The 15,308-nt window shown below is 38.8% G+C and overlaps 1 protein-coding gene across 3 annotated transcripts in view; it reads right to left on the bottom strand.

The window, feature by feature from the left end:
* Window positions 1–15,308, bottom strand: part of CHD7 (chromodomain helicase DNA binding protein 7) — a 198,306-nt gene that overhangs the window by 97,124 nt on the left and 85,874 nt on the right. For all 3 annotated transcript variants that reach the window (XM_004697580.3, XM_045286272.1, XM_045286254.1), the window contains exons 3-5: window positions 9,125–9,266; window positions 3,344–3,481; window positions 1,199–1,264 (exon numbers count right to left, since the gene is read on the bottom strand). In XM_004697580.3, the coding sequence (XP_004697637.1) occupies window positions 1,199–1,264; window positions 3,344–3,481; window positions 9,125–9,266 (346 nt within the window). The remainder of the gene's footprint in view (window positions 1–1,198; window positions 1,265–3,343; window positions 3,482–9,124; window positions 9,267–15,308) is intronic.

Genomic DNA, 15,308 nt, shown 5'->3' with positions numbered 1-15,308 from the left:
GTTTTGAGAAACGATGTACAAATGCGCTTTACACAATTGATGTGTGTATGGATTGGGATAACAGTTGTATGAGCCCCTAATAAAATATTTAAAAATAAATAAATAAAGAAGAAAATGTTCTACAACTGATTGTACTGATGATTGCATAACTCTTTTAAAATATATTTGAACGGTTGAATTGTATGATATGTGAATCAAATGTCAGTAAAATTGTTAATCTTGAAAAAAACAAAAACAAAGGGTCTCCATGTAGTAGCACGGAACAGCAAGCCTTCCTACATGAAGAGTATTGTGATTTCACATAGGGTTCCATTCCCCATCTTTCTCACTAGCAATTACACTTTGTATAAGTTTTACTTCTCAAACAAACTCCTTTCACATGTCAAAAGAATGAAGCTGCTTTGTAAGCAGATAAAAACTTTAAAAACTGCTGGTTTGGCCATAATTCCAGTTGAAGACATAGCTATCTCAAAGTGGTCACTTTCTAAAGAGAGATTGCTGAAGCATATATATGCAGCCGGGATGTCCATGCGATTCCTTACACTAAGAGAAGCATCCCACCCCGCCACCAAACTGAGCAAACGGGAAACGGTTAGGATCATAGGGTAAGTCTTCATCAGTGAAAGAAAATTTAGAAATTAAAATGCTTTTCTGAGGAGTCCGAGTCTTTCAATGTCAAAGTTACCAGGCTAGTGACAGGTACCTGGAGAGCGCACTGTTCCAGACTACCACAACATTTGAATTTAAGACACTCCACTGAAAAATTACACTGTACCAGCAATAAAGGTATTAATGAATATGTCAACAGATATTACAAAAAGTATGAGAAAATACTTTTTTGCTAAAAAGATAAACATAACTTACATCCTACCACGGGGAGGAAAATAAACAAACACTCTAAGAGGAATGAGGCCAATTCATGTTTAGGATGTTTTTATGAGTAGTACTGGGGGGAGAAGCAGGCCTATATCAAACACTAAATGCCTAAGATATTTCTTTGGATAGCTTTTCATTTCTGAATTACTCCAAATGGTATAACTAAAGTACTGACCAACCTATTTTAAGTTTATTTGGGGGTGAACATCCCAAAGCTGTATATTAGGCAAATAAATCTGATAAGAGTAGATATAACTTTTATTTTGCAAAAGTAGGCTTTCAAAAGAAAAATTTAAAGCAAAGAATAATTTAAGATTCTTACCTGTTTTCTCACTGAACGACTACTCATGATTTTTTCTACCACTGGACCTTCCGCATCAACAGATTCCTGAAAAAATAAAAGTAGACCGAATCAATCCAAATGAGAAACATATCATTGTAAGCTACAATGACAAAAGATTACAGCCTCTTGCGCCTACCTCCAAAATTACCAGTGAGAACAACTAAAAGAACACTTCAGAAGACAAGATCTGTACTTATGATTCTATGATTATTATTATGATCTAATAATTTAACTACAAGGACTAACGCAGGCGCCTAAAGCCACAGAGTATTGAGAACCTTCAACTGCCCTGTTTGATAGCAGTCAGAAACAAAATATTCCTTCCTCTACACCCACGGGGTACATATACTCATCAATCTGCTATTGTAGGCAGCTTTTACCTATTCAGGTCACATAAAATGCTACAAAACAACTTAAAATAGAAAAAATAAGTAAACATAACACTAAGCTGCATTTAACATACTCCCCAATAAGTTACCAGTTTGTTACCTAAGTGGTAAGAATAGTAACAAAATGTTAACCAGTGTTAAGAAAGGAAAGCATTATTTCATAAAGTAGCAAATAACCGACAGGGCTCTTTGTAATAATCAATCCTGTGTTATTATCCATGTTTTACTAAAACTGTTTTATCAATCATTTACATTGCACAGAGAATAAAGTATGTCCTGCTGGGTACTACAAGGCATTAATTTCATAAAGAGGTTCTTATGGTGCCTAACAGCAGGAGACAAGCTTGAGTGGTTTATTAAAGTCCCAGAAGCTACAGTACTGAATTCCCAGAGATAAATCTGGTTGCCTTACAACCCAGATCTGACTTTGTTCAACATAGACCATTAATTCTATCATAGGCATGCATAAAAAGAAATTCCAGTGAATGGGGCTTTTAAAGAGACACCTAAACTACTATTTCCCAACACATTTAAGACAATGGAGATGGAGTCATTTAATATGGTCCTTCTAGCCAGAACTCTTTATGTGATGTACTGTAATTCTGGACTCCATTCCTATGGTTATTATACCATTGTAGAGGGTGTTCTCTGCCACACTAGGTCAGGAATGGGGTATGATTAGAACCAGGCTTTCATTGAGGGTGTGAAGCAAGTAATAGCCTTTGTTTCCTCGGAAGCATCTTTAGATTCTACTGAGGATGTGACTTAAGACTCCATCCTTTATTTTTGCTTCGAGGTATGGCTAACTAAAAGACCTCCATCAAAATCATTCCTTGTTCTATAATAACCATCTATACTACAGAGATAAATACCAGGATTATTTAGAAAAGCACGTCCAAGATCTAGCTGTCTGATGTGGTGGAGGCCACTAAGACCAGAGAGATAGCAGGGACATCGAGAATTGTGGCACAGGAGCTCTGAGGAGCAATGTTGGGACTATAGGGTACCTTCACCTTATCTGGTCCAAGACGATGGAATTGTGGGACAGAACAACAGGTGGGTTGGCTTTCTGGCCCACGAAGGCAAAGGCCAAGGAACCACAAAGCTTAAAGACTGTGGACCAGATAGAGACTTGGCTGCTGGCTGAGGAGACATGCTGCCTGTGGAACAATGACTGTATCCTTACTGTCTGCTGATTCTGCATTGTGGCAATTATCTTCCCTAATTAAACAAACAAACTCACTGCATGGAGTCAATTCCCATGCATAGTGACCCTAAAGGACAGGGTAGAACTGCCCTTGTGAAGTTCTGAGACTATCTTCTTACAGGAGTAGTAAGCCCCACCTTTCTCCCTCAGAGAGCCTGGTGGTTTCACACCGCCAACCTTGCAGGTCCACAGACCAACGGGTCACCACTACACTACCAGGGCTCCTTAACAAACTCCCTTGATTGTGAGTATTGTCTGTGAGTTCTGTGTAGTCATTTCAAAGAATTATCGAACCCAGCATAGAAATAAAAGTGTGCTGGGAGGAACAATTGGTGTCAGAATAAGTAACAAGGATGGAGCAAGAAGGAAGTCTGAAGAGGTCATCTATGGCCGCATGCACCAACATTAGATGAAGTTTCCCTTGTTCAAAGTCTAATGCTTCCGCTTAACTTCTCTGCTTCAAGCTACAAAATGTTCAGCTCACTTTTAAAAGTGCACACAAATTTGCACCCACACCTGATCACTCACTTGCTGCTCTGACTGTGAGGTGTTTGAAGGGGAGTCTCTTCCAGCAGCATCTGCATCATCTGCCTCCTCGTCTGAAATCTTGTACTCCAAGTCTTCCGTGTATCGTTTCCTCTTCACCTGCCTGCTGGAGCGCCTCTTCTAAAACGAAACCCCAACAGTGCGCATGTTAAACAGCAGCCCAGGACAATATTTTAAAATTCTCAGAATAGTACATGATACCTTAAAAAACTTAATCTTAAGGAGAACCTAGCAGTTTTAATCCTGTAAGTCACATTAAATGATCACAGTGGCAACAAATAAAATGGAAATGGGCAGAGATGGAGAGTTAAAAGCTAAATCACAGCCATGGCTCTGCCACTTCTCGTTACAGGGCCTTCAACTGGAAAATGAAAATAAGCCTCATTCTTAATGCAGCCATTGTGATGATTAAATATGTCGACAGAATTAAAGCTGTGTGGCAGGTATATAGGAATTCATTATGCTATTCCCCCACGTTTGTGTTTTTATGCATTTCCCATAATAAAAACAATACAAAAATGAAAGCACTAAACGCTGATCCATAATTTATAAAGTTCTGTGCAAATGTTGACACAATACCATCCGAGGTACCCAAAATATTTGCAGAAGGCCACTTAAATTGTATTGTAACCTTGGTGATAACAAAAGTATTCTGAACTTTTCAAAAGAGTTGCAAAGTTGTATGGTAGAATCCATAGTGCATGAATATCCAAATTAACTTTGAATTTAATATTCCACACGTCCTAAAATGTAAAAGATGGATGAGTCAATGTTAGTAGGATTACTGCAAAATGGGACCCTCACATTCCGGTGTCAAAATATAAACAGGTAAAATGTTTACAGAAAATAAAGTTGTATTTATTATCAAGATTTTGAAAGCATGCCAAACATTTGACCCAGCAACTGTATTTCTTGTAAGCCATCAGAGGGTAATAGTGTCATAAACATATCTTAGAAATATCACTAAATTGTTAAGTAAAAAAGAAAACATGTAGTAAGATGAAGCTTCTGATTCTATTTAAGATAAATTAAAAAAAATACTTAATGTGTGCATCGACAGAAACTCGCTAAGATCAAGAAACTGTGTGTCTTATTCATTTCTCTATTTCCTAATGAAAGAATATTTTATAAGATATATATGTTTATATTTTCCATAACAGCAACAGGAGAAACCCATGCATGACCGGGGATGGGTGGAAGCTCCCCCAAACAGGCCCCCAAATAATTCTAGAGAGAATGGAGGGTAGAGTATAACAATTTATGGTCAATATAATTCATTTTGTTTGAAATTTTTGACAAATAATTTGTTTTGTAAGTTAATTAAAAATGGGAGACAATAGCGTTTTCATTAATGTGTATGTAATAGCATCTAACTTCGAAATGATATCTACATGTTTTAAAAGTTGCCAACAGATGCAAGAATATGACAATTTATACATTGAGTTCACAAAGCACAGAAGAAACAGAATGGAAAGTTGAGGGAAGTTAACATTTATACAAACTTCCTAAGAATTATGAAATGAAATCTATTAATGGACTTATTGTGCACACATATTTTGCAGGAGGGGCAGAGAAGTAAAAGTGGTAACACATGCACTAAAGAAGTGGCAGGTACAGTACTTTCAGGGCTTGGCATATGACCAAGAGCAACATGGGTTTGAATTGTGCATGTCTACTTACACGTGGGTTTGTTGTTGCTGTTGTTTTCTTTAACGGCCCTAATACTGCTCTGATAGAGCAGTTCATGCCTTCAGCAAATTCTGTATTACAAGAAAAAGTGATTTCTTGCAGCTCCTACAATATGATAAACCTTGGAAAGCACCCCAGGAGCCACCTGAAGTGCCAACAGTGTTTCCCAAGAAGTGGAGGTAAGTCATGACATTACAACAACTAGGTGAACTGCCAGAGATGTACTCAAGACGGAGAGCTAGAGCTGAGGTTGCTGCTACTTCAAGATAAGTGACTCCAAATCGATCTTCTTATAAAATAAAGAAAAGGAAATTCTTGTAGTTGTCATTGCTGTTATGCCAACAGGCATGAAAACCCTGCGCTCTTTGAGAAAACACAAGGTTTCCTGTGGCTCCAAGATATAAGACACAAAGCAAAACAAACTGTCGTCAAGCCGGTTCTGATGGGACAAGTAGAACATTCTTTTTGAATTTCCAAGGCTGTAAATGTTTACAGGAGGAGAAACCCTCCCCCCTGCCCCCATGTGGGTGGCTGGAGGACACAAATTGCTAACGCTGACATTATCAGACCAACATGGAACCTACTGCACCAGCGGGACGCCATATAAAACATGTAATGTTCAAAATGTGTTGATCGACCACTACTATTATCAGTAAGGCATCTAGTCAACATACTATAAACCGTTACATATTTGGGGTTAAAAGTTACATTTTTTAATTGTGCAGGGTATCAGCTCCTATAGTTGTTCATAAGTCAAGAATACTTTTTATTTAAGTATATACCCTTCCGGTGTTCAACAGGGATTTGCAGTAGCTTACAATATAAAAAGTGCATCAAGTGGACTGCTAGATATCGTCAACTCCTGGTCCTACAGTCATCGGATTACCACAGCCACAAACTGCTTTTCTGTCTCTAAACTTTGAGTAACATTTTAGTCACATCCCTCTGCAAGAGGGAGTAGCCACGTAAGCCAATATTACTCTTCTGAGCCTCCTCTCCGCTACCAAGGCTTCAGTGCTACCCAGAGTAAGCAATCACACAATGGAGCAGCAAAGAAGCCCTCTAGTACCTTTCCCCCTGTCCCTGAGGGCAGCCTGACTACACGGATCCTGGAGCTGGGGATCTGGACTTGAACAAGTGGTTTTGTGGACCTCAGGTTCCTGCCTTTAGAATGGAGTTCATGATGGTAAACTACCTTGTAAGAGACTGTAAAATTCACCCGAAAGAGTTCATTTAAAGTATTTAGAGTAGGATATGGTACCTATGAAAGACAAATGTGGAGAATGAAAATCACCATTAACTAGGCACTCCCTCTCTAACCAAAAAGCAGCAGAAAGCAATGGAACTATGAGACCCAGCCACAGCTTGCAAGCTCCCATTGCACTAGTGTTGCTCTTGGGTTCACTGTCATGCCCCTTCCCCTAAATCCTTAAGACTTGATACTGCTTTTAAGAACAACATTGTAATTTTGTGAAATCTAGCAAAACATCTTTATTTGGTGTGACACTGTAACTAAATTGAAATGAATTGATGTATATGTTCTCCATTTTGTTACTATAAAGTGGAGGGCGCCACCAGTAATATACCTATCATGTGTCAACAAGTTTCCACACCTGGAGCCCCACTTACTGTCACTGTGTGCTACCAGTAGATACAACCAAACATCCTTGGATAGCGTCTAAGATAAATCGACTTCACACTAATTCTTACTCTGATAATAAAGAAATCCCTTTTCTTTCTAATTGAGAGAAAGAAAATCATGTATTGGTGGACATAACTTTTATGAGCTAGAGTTCCTCATCATATCAACTTTGAGAAATAACTCTGTGTTATTGTCAGGCTTTATGTGTACATCAGTAATGGTGCTGTTATTCTGTGCAGTGAGTTCTAACACATAAAGACCCTAGCATAAAAAGCCGAGTTGAACTGCCCTATATGGTTTCCTAGTGATGGGGTTAAGTAGCAAAAACACACAAGGTCACTTAATAAAAAGTAAAAACTACCCAAAATACAATTGAAACTCAATTTCCAAAATATTTAAATGTAACATGACTTCTTTTTCCTTATAATCATTGATATCATGTTCTATTTCACACACCAGGATTTCTTTTCAAATTTCCCAAGAAGAGTTACTTCTTTTTAAATATAAGTGATTTTCTTACTTAATATGCTTCCAATGTAATATGTTGAACTATTTTTAACCTCAAAGATTTTGTGCATCAAAAGGAAGCATAAAGAATTGTATTTTCGTCATAACTTAAAACTCTCAAACAACATAGATGACCTTGGAAGTTTTATTTTTTAAATTAAACTTCATTGGAACAGTTACGAAATTATAGTTAAGAGCAATATATGGGAGAGAAGATTTAAGCTTGTTCACTACTGTGGTAATCTGTAAGATGATTATTAAATTGAATATGTATGGCACCCACTAAAGTATAAACAAATTCTTCTATGGTTGTGTTATAAGAAGCATAACAACCGCCTGGCGCAATCACTTCCTGTCTCACAGATACCAAGAAAGCACTGCCTGCAACATCAGACCTATGTGTGGGGTGGCTTACATTTGACAGCGAGCACAGCATAATAAGAATGCTGTGATATTCACTTTAAGTGATTTGCCTTCTTCAACTGAATTGTACAAGGGGGAAACAAAATGTTAGTATTTCATTAAGAATATCAGAATCTGACCTAATAAAACATTATAGAGAAAAAAAATCAGAAGTAATACATGTGAAAAAGTAAGAGGATTTTCTTGACCTGCATGAATCCATTTTCTTAAAGTTGTACAAATATTACTGTCTTAAAAATCCCTAGCTGAAGCAGATCCTGCATAAAAGTTCAAAATCATTAAAATACTTTAGCTTAAAACTCCTTCAATAATTAAAAATAAATAACTACTTACATTCCCAAAATCTTCTTACCAATGAGTAAAATAAAAAGAAACTACAATATTGATCCAAACAACCAGAAGTATCACGATGTTAAGGTGTACAACCTAACCACACTTGCTCATACCCTCTCTGTCCTTTTGGGTCCTCTTAGTTTGGGTCATTCTGTAAAGTAACAAATAATAAGAATTCTACTAAACACACACACAAACACACACACATAGGTGCACGTGTGCATGTACACACATATACCCAACACACCTGAAAATCTTTAGACTAGGACTCCATATCACACACACTTTGTTGTTTCTTACTCTTATGTGAATTGGCAAGGGTGTAGGTGGAAAATATTGCATGTGCACTGAGTTACAAGAACAACTCATCAAGCTTCTACAAGGCCAGCTTCTCAGTCCAAAAGGACTCTTGAGGAACTGCTGCAAGACAGCTCAGGTGCCATCCACATGGGTCACATCCCCATTCATCCTGGCGGACCACACTGGCATACTTCCAGGGAGCCTAACGAGGAAATAATTTTTAACTGTCACGTACAAGGATTCCTCTCTGTCCAATCAGGAAAAGCAATGCATTTGACACACAAAAATAAAAATTCCTAATGTTGATTACAAGGACAATATTGCAACTGATTTGCATAAAGTTTTCCTAAAATTAAGTGACTCTAAAAAAGACTAGAAAATCCTGATGTGTTACCACCCAGAAAGACACTGATGTGTGCACAAAATGTCTAGCCTTACATGGATATAACTCAATTCTGACCATCCAACGTCGGAAATCTTAAAACAAGCTAGAAGTTACACTTGCATTCTATTGTTTGGCAAAATAAAGAACTGATAAGAAACAACATAAAGCAAAATAGGAAATGAGAATAAGCTTTAGATTAGTATGAGTGTATTAACCAAGACAATGCTATCAACCGTAAACTCCAAAGTACACTTACGCACATAAACAAACACTCTTTTTTTTATTATGGAGATATTCTCCTGGTCAGGAGTTTAATTTTGCATCAGCTCTGCTGCTCTCATCACTTATGGATATAATGTTCCAACAACAAAGACAGCTTAAAAGCATGTCTATAACAAAAACAGGGGAGGTCTACTGTATTTCTCATGTCTAAAGTTACTCAAACTAAATAATCAAGGATTGGGTATCAGAACAATGGTATTACCTGCACACCTGGGTCATCATCTTCTTCAGGAGGAGGAGATGGTGGGGGTGTTTTTTCTAAGTCTGAATTTTCAGAACCTTCAGTTTTCCCCTTGTTGACCTTTTTCTTCAAAGCGCTTGCTTCTGAATCAGGTTTCTTATTACTAAAATTCAAAGTGGATCACTTAGTGTTCAGTTTTTATGTGGTTTTACACTAGCCCATTCCTTATACGTCCCACATTCATATACATAATCAATAACAATTAACAAATCAATGCATTTCAGTCATTCAAAGTCAGTGGCATTCCCTTAAGTTTTGAAGGCAAAACCCTCTCCTAATGACCTTCAGCAAATATCTGACCCAATTAAGAAGAAATTGTTTTTAAAAATTCCTAAAACACAGTACATGTTTTTCTGGACCATATAAAATCCCTGCCCACACACTAACACATATGAAAAATAAGACAGAGTTTTGCTATCAAATTCTTAAAGTGCAGAACACTTAAAAAATGTCAAGGAAAAGTAGAATGTAATATTCTTCTCTCTGTATCTTGTGTGGGTCGTTTTACAGCCTTGTACTGAGAGTAAGTCCGTTTGGACTAGTGTTATGAGGTGTCCACTGTAATCACAAGCAGCTAGATCTTTATACAACTTAGATGCTTTCCAAATATAATTAAAATACGTCTCAATTTTCTGTTCTACAGCATTTTATTGCATGGACTGCCCCCCCCCCACACACAGAGTGTTCTTAATTAAAAATAAGCTTTCTCTTTGCGTACTAGGCATTGTGGGTATAGTCAACATTAGACTTATTTTCAAAGGCTAATTTAAAGGGAAAAATTGTAGCTACACAATCACAATAATTAAAGCATGTGCCCTATCATATGTTTTTGTCAAGAGTTAATAGACATGAGTGAAGTTTAAAAACAAAAACATTTTTCAGTTAACCATAACCTTTCGAACCTGACCTCTTAGAATGTACATAGTGTTACCACCTCAATTTCTACAAAGTGGCCCAAGATTTTCTAAAATAAATGATCATTTGTTATCCCACAATTAGTATAATCTAACATCAATATAATTTTCTATTTCTAGAGAACCTAAAATCCTAATGAATTTTGAAAACAAAAGATGCTATTTCAGAAACCTTTAAAAAGTTTAGCCATTAGCATATGCACATCCCAGAAGAGAGCGTGGACAGCATGCACTAAACAGAATCTTTTTTCAATGTCAGGTACATTAAAAGGCCAGAGCATTGACATTGTTTTTCGTTTCCTTAAGTAAAACATGTACCATTAAAAAGGCCAAAAGAATTTTTAATAGAATCGAGTTATCTGTCACACATCTAAAACCTATCTTTTTAATTAATAAAAGTTTGTAGTTTCAAGCTAGTGATTTTTAAAGAATACTCGGTTTGTTTGTATTTTGTCTTGCCACTATTTTAGCACAGTAAATAGCCATATAAGGAAAAAAAACAATTCAAGATCATAGCAAACAGCAGTTAAATTTAAGGGGTCCTTTTTATTTGGGGGCGGGGGGGTGGGCAAAGGAGGGTGCTAGAAGGGAGGCTGTGTTCTAAAACTTCGAGTTCTCAAAAGATCCACAGAGAGCATAATATTTTTCAAATTAAAAAAAAATCCATACAATTCCTCATCCAACTGTCCTAGTGTTTATGCTACACATGGACAGAAGTCTCCCCTACTATGAGGCTCCATTTCCAGCATTTATTTCCGCTCTAACTGCCACAAATTATACAATACTACAGCTGAACACTGGGCCCCTTTCCTTTCATCTGCACGCCAAGAGCAATCAGATTACCCTGGTAACCAGCAGTCACATGACCAGCACCTGCTCTTTTGGCTGGATGCCACTGACTAAAGCCATCTGCTTCCCTCAATCAGCTTTCAAACATTCTCAACACCTGCGCTGCAGTGTTTTGTGGTTTCTTTTATCAAATCAGTGCAAAACTGCTCCCAAAACTTTACATATTTCTCACATTTGTTTAAATCAGAGGTAGGCCTGTCAAAGAGCTGAACCACTGCCAGGTAAAGGAAGTCGGCAGCCCAAGCGTTTCCCACTGACCTCTCCACAACGGCAAAGCACACACTCTAATGCTGGGGGCTGCTGCGACCTGGTGCTCTGTCCTAGTGAACGAAAGGCTCACTATCCTGAAGAAGGCAGAGCCTAGGTTTGGTGGACTCTCAATATGCTGAAGGAGAGACGGGCTAATGTTTTTCCATCTGCCCCTCCTAAGAAGGTCCTACACAGAAACCCCAAGAGGGCTCGAAGTCAGTCATGGTACCTCTTCCCATGCCAGAGAAAAACATGTAGGCAAAGAAAAGTTTTTATACCAGAGCTGATTACTGAAAGATTTCTAAACTCATTAGACCTTGCACTACTACTGGGCTTCACAGAGGCGAAGCATTTCTACGCTTCTATCTTCTTGATGGCAACAAGAAAGACAAAATAAAAAGAGCTGAAAATCCTCAAGGTCTTCCTAAAAACATAATAGAGTTACACAAATTATCTTTGCTACTATTTTGCAATTTGCTAAGAGTTGTATTACAGCTTGGACATAAAAACTCCACACTTTTGCTTTTATCGGGCAAAGAAAGGTAAATAGTGACATAGGAAGAGCACTGCTTTCAGCCAGGTGAAATTTAGTGCAAATTCCAACTCTATCATTTACAGCCTACGGCCTTGGGTTGTAAGCTTTTCTGAGCCTCAATTTCTTCATCTGAAAAATGAGATTAATAATTATACCTTCCTCCAAGATGTGGTACGAAAGTAAGCTGAGATAATGTATGAAAACTTTACCAGTGTCTGGTAAAAATCAGTTAAAACTCAAATACATCAGGCAAGACCAGCAGCTAAAACCAGGTAATGCATTATTCATTCACTGGCTGTGGCTTCGCCCATTTGGGCTAAATTTTGGGCCTAGGCGGTATAAAGGGCTAAGATTTGGGCTGCTAAATATAAGACCTGCAGTTCAAAACTACTAGTACCTGCAGGAGTACAGGAGAAAAATTAGCCTTTCGACTCCCGTGAAGAGGGGGAGTTGAAACCACGGGGGTCATTCCATTTGGTCCCGTAGGGTCGCTATGAGTGGGTATGGATTTGATAGCACTGAGTTTAAAGTTGAACCAAATCAGTTGCAGAGGTTTATAGGAAAAACCTCATCTAATTTAAGAAAATCCTGCACCAAGATTCCTACCACCAACTAGAACAAAGAGCAACCCCCCACAATGCCTTTTGCATCCCCTCTCCCATTGCACAGTTCAGACACACGACTTTCTATCTTTACTGTTCCAGCACTGTCTCCTACTCCAACACCTCATCCCACCTCCACATTCATGACTCTACAGTGTCAGTCTGCAGGAGAAAAGACACAAGTTCTAACTTCATAGACGTTATTTAAATTTGCGATGGTCAAATCTGTTGCTGTGTTTTTTAAAATAGTGTCAAAAACAAAACATAGCTGCTCACCCATCCCTCATCCAAATTATAATAAAAGCTTTATAACAAATGCACAAGGGAGATCTTTCTTGTGGTTGGGCGACTAGAATGTTATCAACAAACCAAAACCTCCTAAGCTATCAGCACAGATACCAAGCCCCCAGTGTACCTGTGTGATGACTGCCCACTGGGCCAGCTAATGCTGCACCCATAGCAACCCACAAAGCAGCCAGTGAGGACCACTCAAAAAGCCAGGAACTGACCTCTGGTTAGAATGTCACTACCCTTAGAGAAACTGCTTCCATCTCTCACTCTTCTGTGTTTGACAGTTTGGTGCCACAGCACTACCACTAAAGCACCAATCACAAATCCATCTTCCATGCTTTCACCAGAGAATCTCACTTAAGCACAAATATGTCTCTATCATTGGCACACAAGACCCTCTGTGACTCTTGCAGCTAGCAACAACAGCTTTATTTTCCTCCTTTTCCCACACCCCTATCCCTCCTACCAGTGCTCTCCCTCACCCTACTCAACTTCAGGACTCAGGGTTGTACCTTTCATCCCAGAGGAATCCTCTGGGCTCACAGTCGGGATCAGAGAGCTATGCCACACCTGCATCCCATTTAAACGCCACACAATCTCTCCATAGGTATATGTATTTAAAATACGCAAAATACTGTGTTGACATTACTGTAATGTATTAAAATTACAGCTCTGTTTGTGTGAATATTCACATTTCTCCAACTACAACGCAAACTTTTAAAAAGCTGAAATGGTTTGCCTGGCGTCCCTACTCTTCACCCCAATATGCCCCCAATGTTGGGTTAGTAAGTACTAATAAGCATTCACTGATCAATTGGCAAGTAATAGCAATAACAACAAGCACATATATAATCGGAATGCTTTATTAACACACTTAAGGAATATCCTAAGGGAGTCCTGGTGGTGGTGTGGGCTATGTGTTGTGCTACTAACTGAAAGGTCAGCAATTCGAACCCATCACATTCACTTCAGGAGAAAGATGACGTTTTCTGCTCCAGTGAAGATGTACAGCCTTGCATCCCCAATAGGGGAAGTTCTACCCTATTCTACAGGGTCACTTCAAGTCAGAATGGACTCAGTATCAGTGAAAGAGAACATCCAACACAGACTGTGTCTGGATGATGATACACCTATATAGTTCAGTTAAAACAAGACTCAAGTGTTATCAGAATAGAGAACTTAGCATATTTCTAAACTCAGGCAAAAACCATGTCATCGACATACTTTCTCTCCTACTCACAAAGTTGTTCATATAGCACTTCAGTATTGAACTGATCAAGACACAGAGTTATCAACTCAAGAACAAAGACAAGCTCTGGTAACCAAGGAAGGAAAATGTTTTACTGGGATGCTGTGAATGCTGGGCCCCATTGCTCTGGCAGCTGGAAACTTCACATTTCAACTTGAGATGTGAATCATGCGGGAGGGCAGTTGAAAGTGTACAGGACTGGGTTCAATGACACTCGGGCTGTGCCTGCCAGACTAACTTCTAAAATTCACTGACTGCCTCCAAAGGGGTAGAGAGATGAGGACCCACAGAAAGAAACATGGTACTCAGTGAGAAGAACGTCGTATGGAGTGGCATTCTAGGGAATCTACCTCTATGGAAAATTAATGTGCAGCTATGAGTGTGAGAGATCAAAATGACTGGCTGGGTGATTTTGCCTGGGGTGAAGCTAATCGAACCCATCTGAACCAAGGCCCATCACAGGTAACTCACTATTTTTGGTGAGAGTGCCTGCAGCCTTTTTAAGCAAGGCTTTATGCAAAGGAACAGAATTTACTAGTAAGCCAGCTGTCTGCGATGATTTGCTACAAAATTTTTAGGGAAGAATACAATTAAACATTCACTAAGGTCAAGGATTGTAGTATTCAATATGGATTACAATTCAATGTACAGAAAACCAAAATATTGACAACTAGATCAATGATAGAAAAAAAGGACTAAAGTTGTCAAGGTTTTTGTCTTCATTGGATCCACAATCAGTGATCATGGAAACAGAAGTCAAGAGATCAAGTCAAGAGATCGAGGGATCCATTGCATTAGGTAAATCTGTTTCACAAAACCTCTTGAAAAGGATGCTATTTTGAGGACCAAGGTGCACCTGACCCAAGCCATGGTATTTTCAATCATCTCCTATGCCTGTGAAAGTTGACAATGAATAAAGACCAAAGAAAAAGCAAGCCACTTAAATTGTGATTTTTGAGAATATTTTGAAAGAACTGCCCAAAGGAAGACTTGGAAGAAGCACGGTTAAGATGCTCCTTAGAGGCCAGGCTGGGAAGACCGTCTTCGGACACGTTGTCAGGAGAGACCAGTCCCTGGAGAAGAACCTCCTATTTGGTAAAACAGAAGGGGAACGCGGAGAGAAAGGTCTTCAAGGCGATGAACTGACGCCATAGCTGCAACAATGTGCTCAAGCACAGAACAATGGGGGGGGGGGGAGCAGCACAAGTTGTTTTGTTCTGTTGTGCATACAGTCACTATGGGTCTGAACCAATTCCATGGCACCTCACAACAACAAGGTCAACAAAGGAGGTAAATCAGTGTTTCCAAAAGTGGGCAATGCCTCTTGGGGACACTGAACTGATCCAGGGGGATTGCAAAAGTACAGATACTTATACTTTATCCTTGATTTCCTCAATTATGGGCTATAGCACAAATCTTTGTAATGGCCAGGAAGAGGCTATGCAATCCCCATCCC

The sequence above is a fragment of the Echinops telfairi genome, unplaced genomic scaffold (assembly GCF_000313985.2).
Source record: "Echinops telfairi isolate 266 unplaced genomic scaffold, ASM31398v2 ScPeMD7_1;HRSCAF=3_0, whole genome shotgun sequence".
NCBI classification, from domain to species: Eukaryota; Metazoa; Chordata; class Mammalia; order Afrosoricida; family Tenrecidae; genus Echinops; species Echinops telfairi.
Note: the sequence above shows the minus strand (reverse complement) of the source record. Positions and strands in the feature narration are given on the sequence as shown.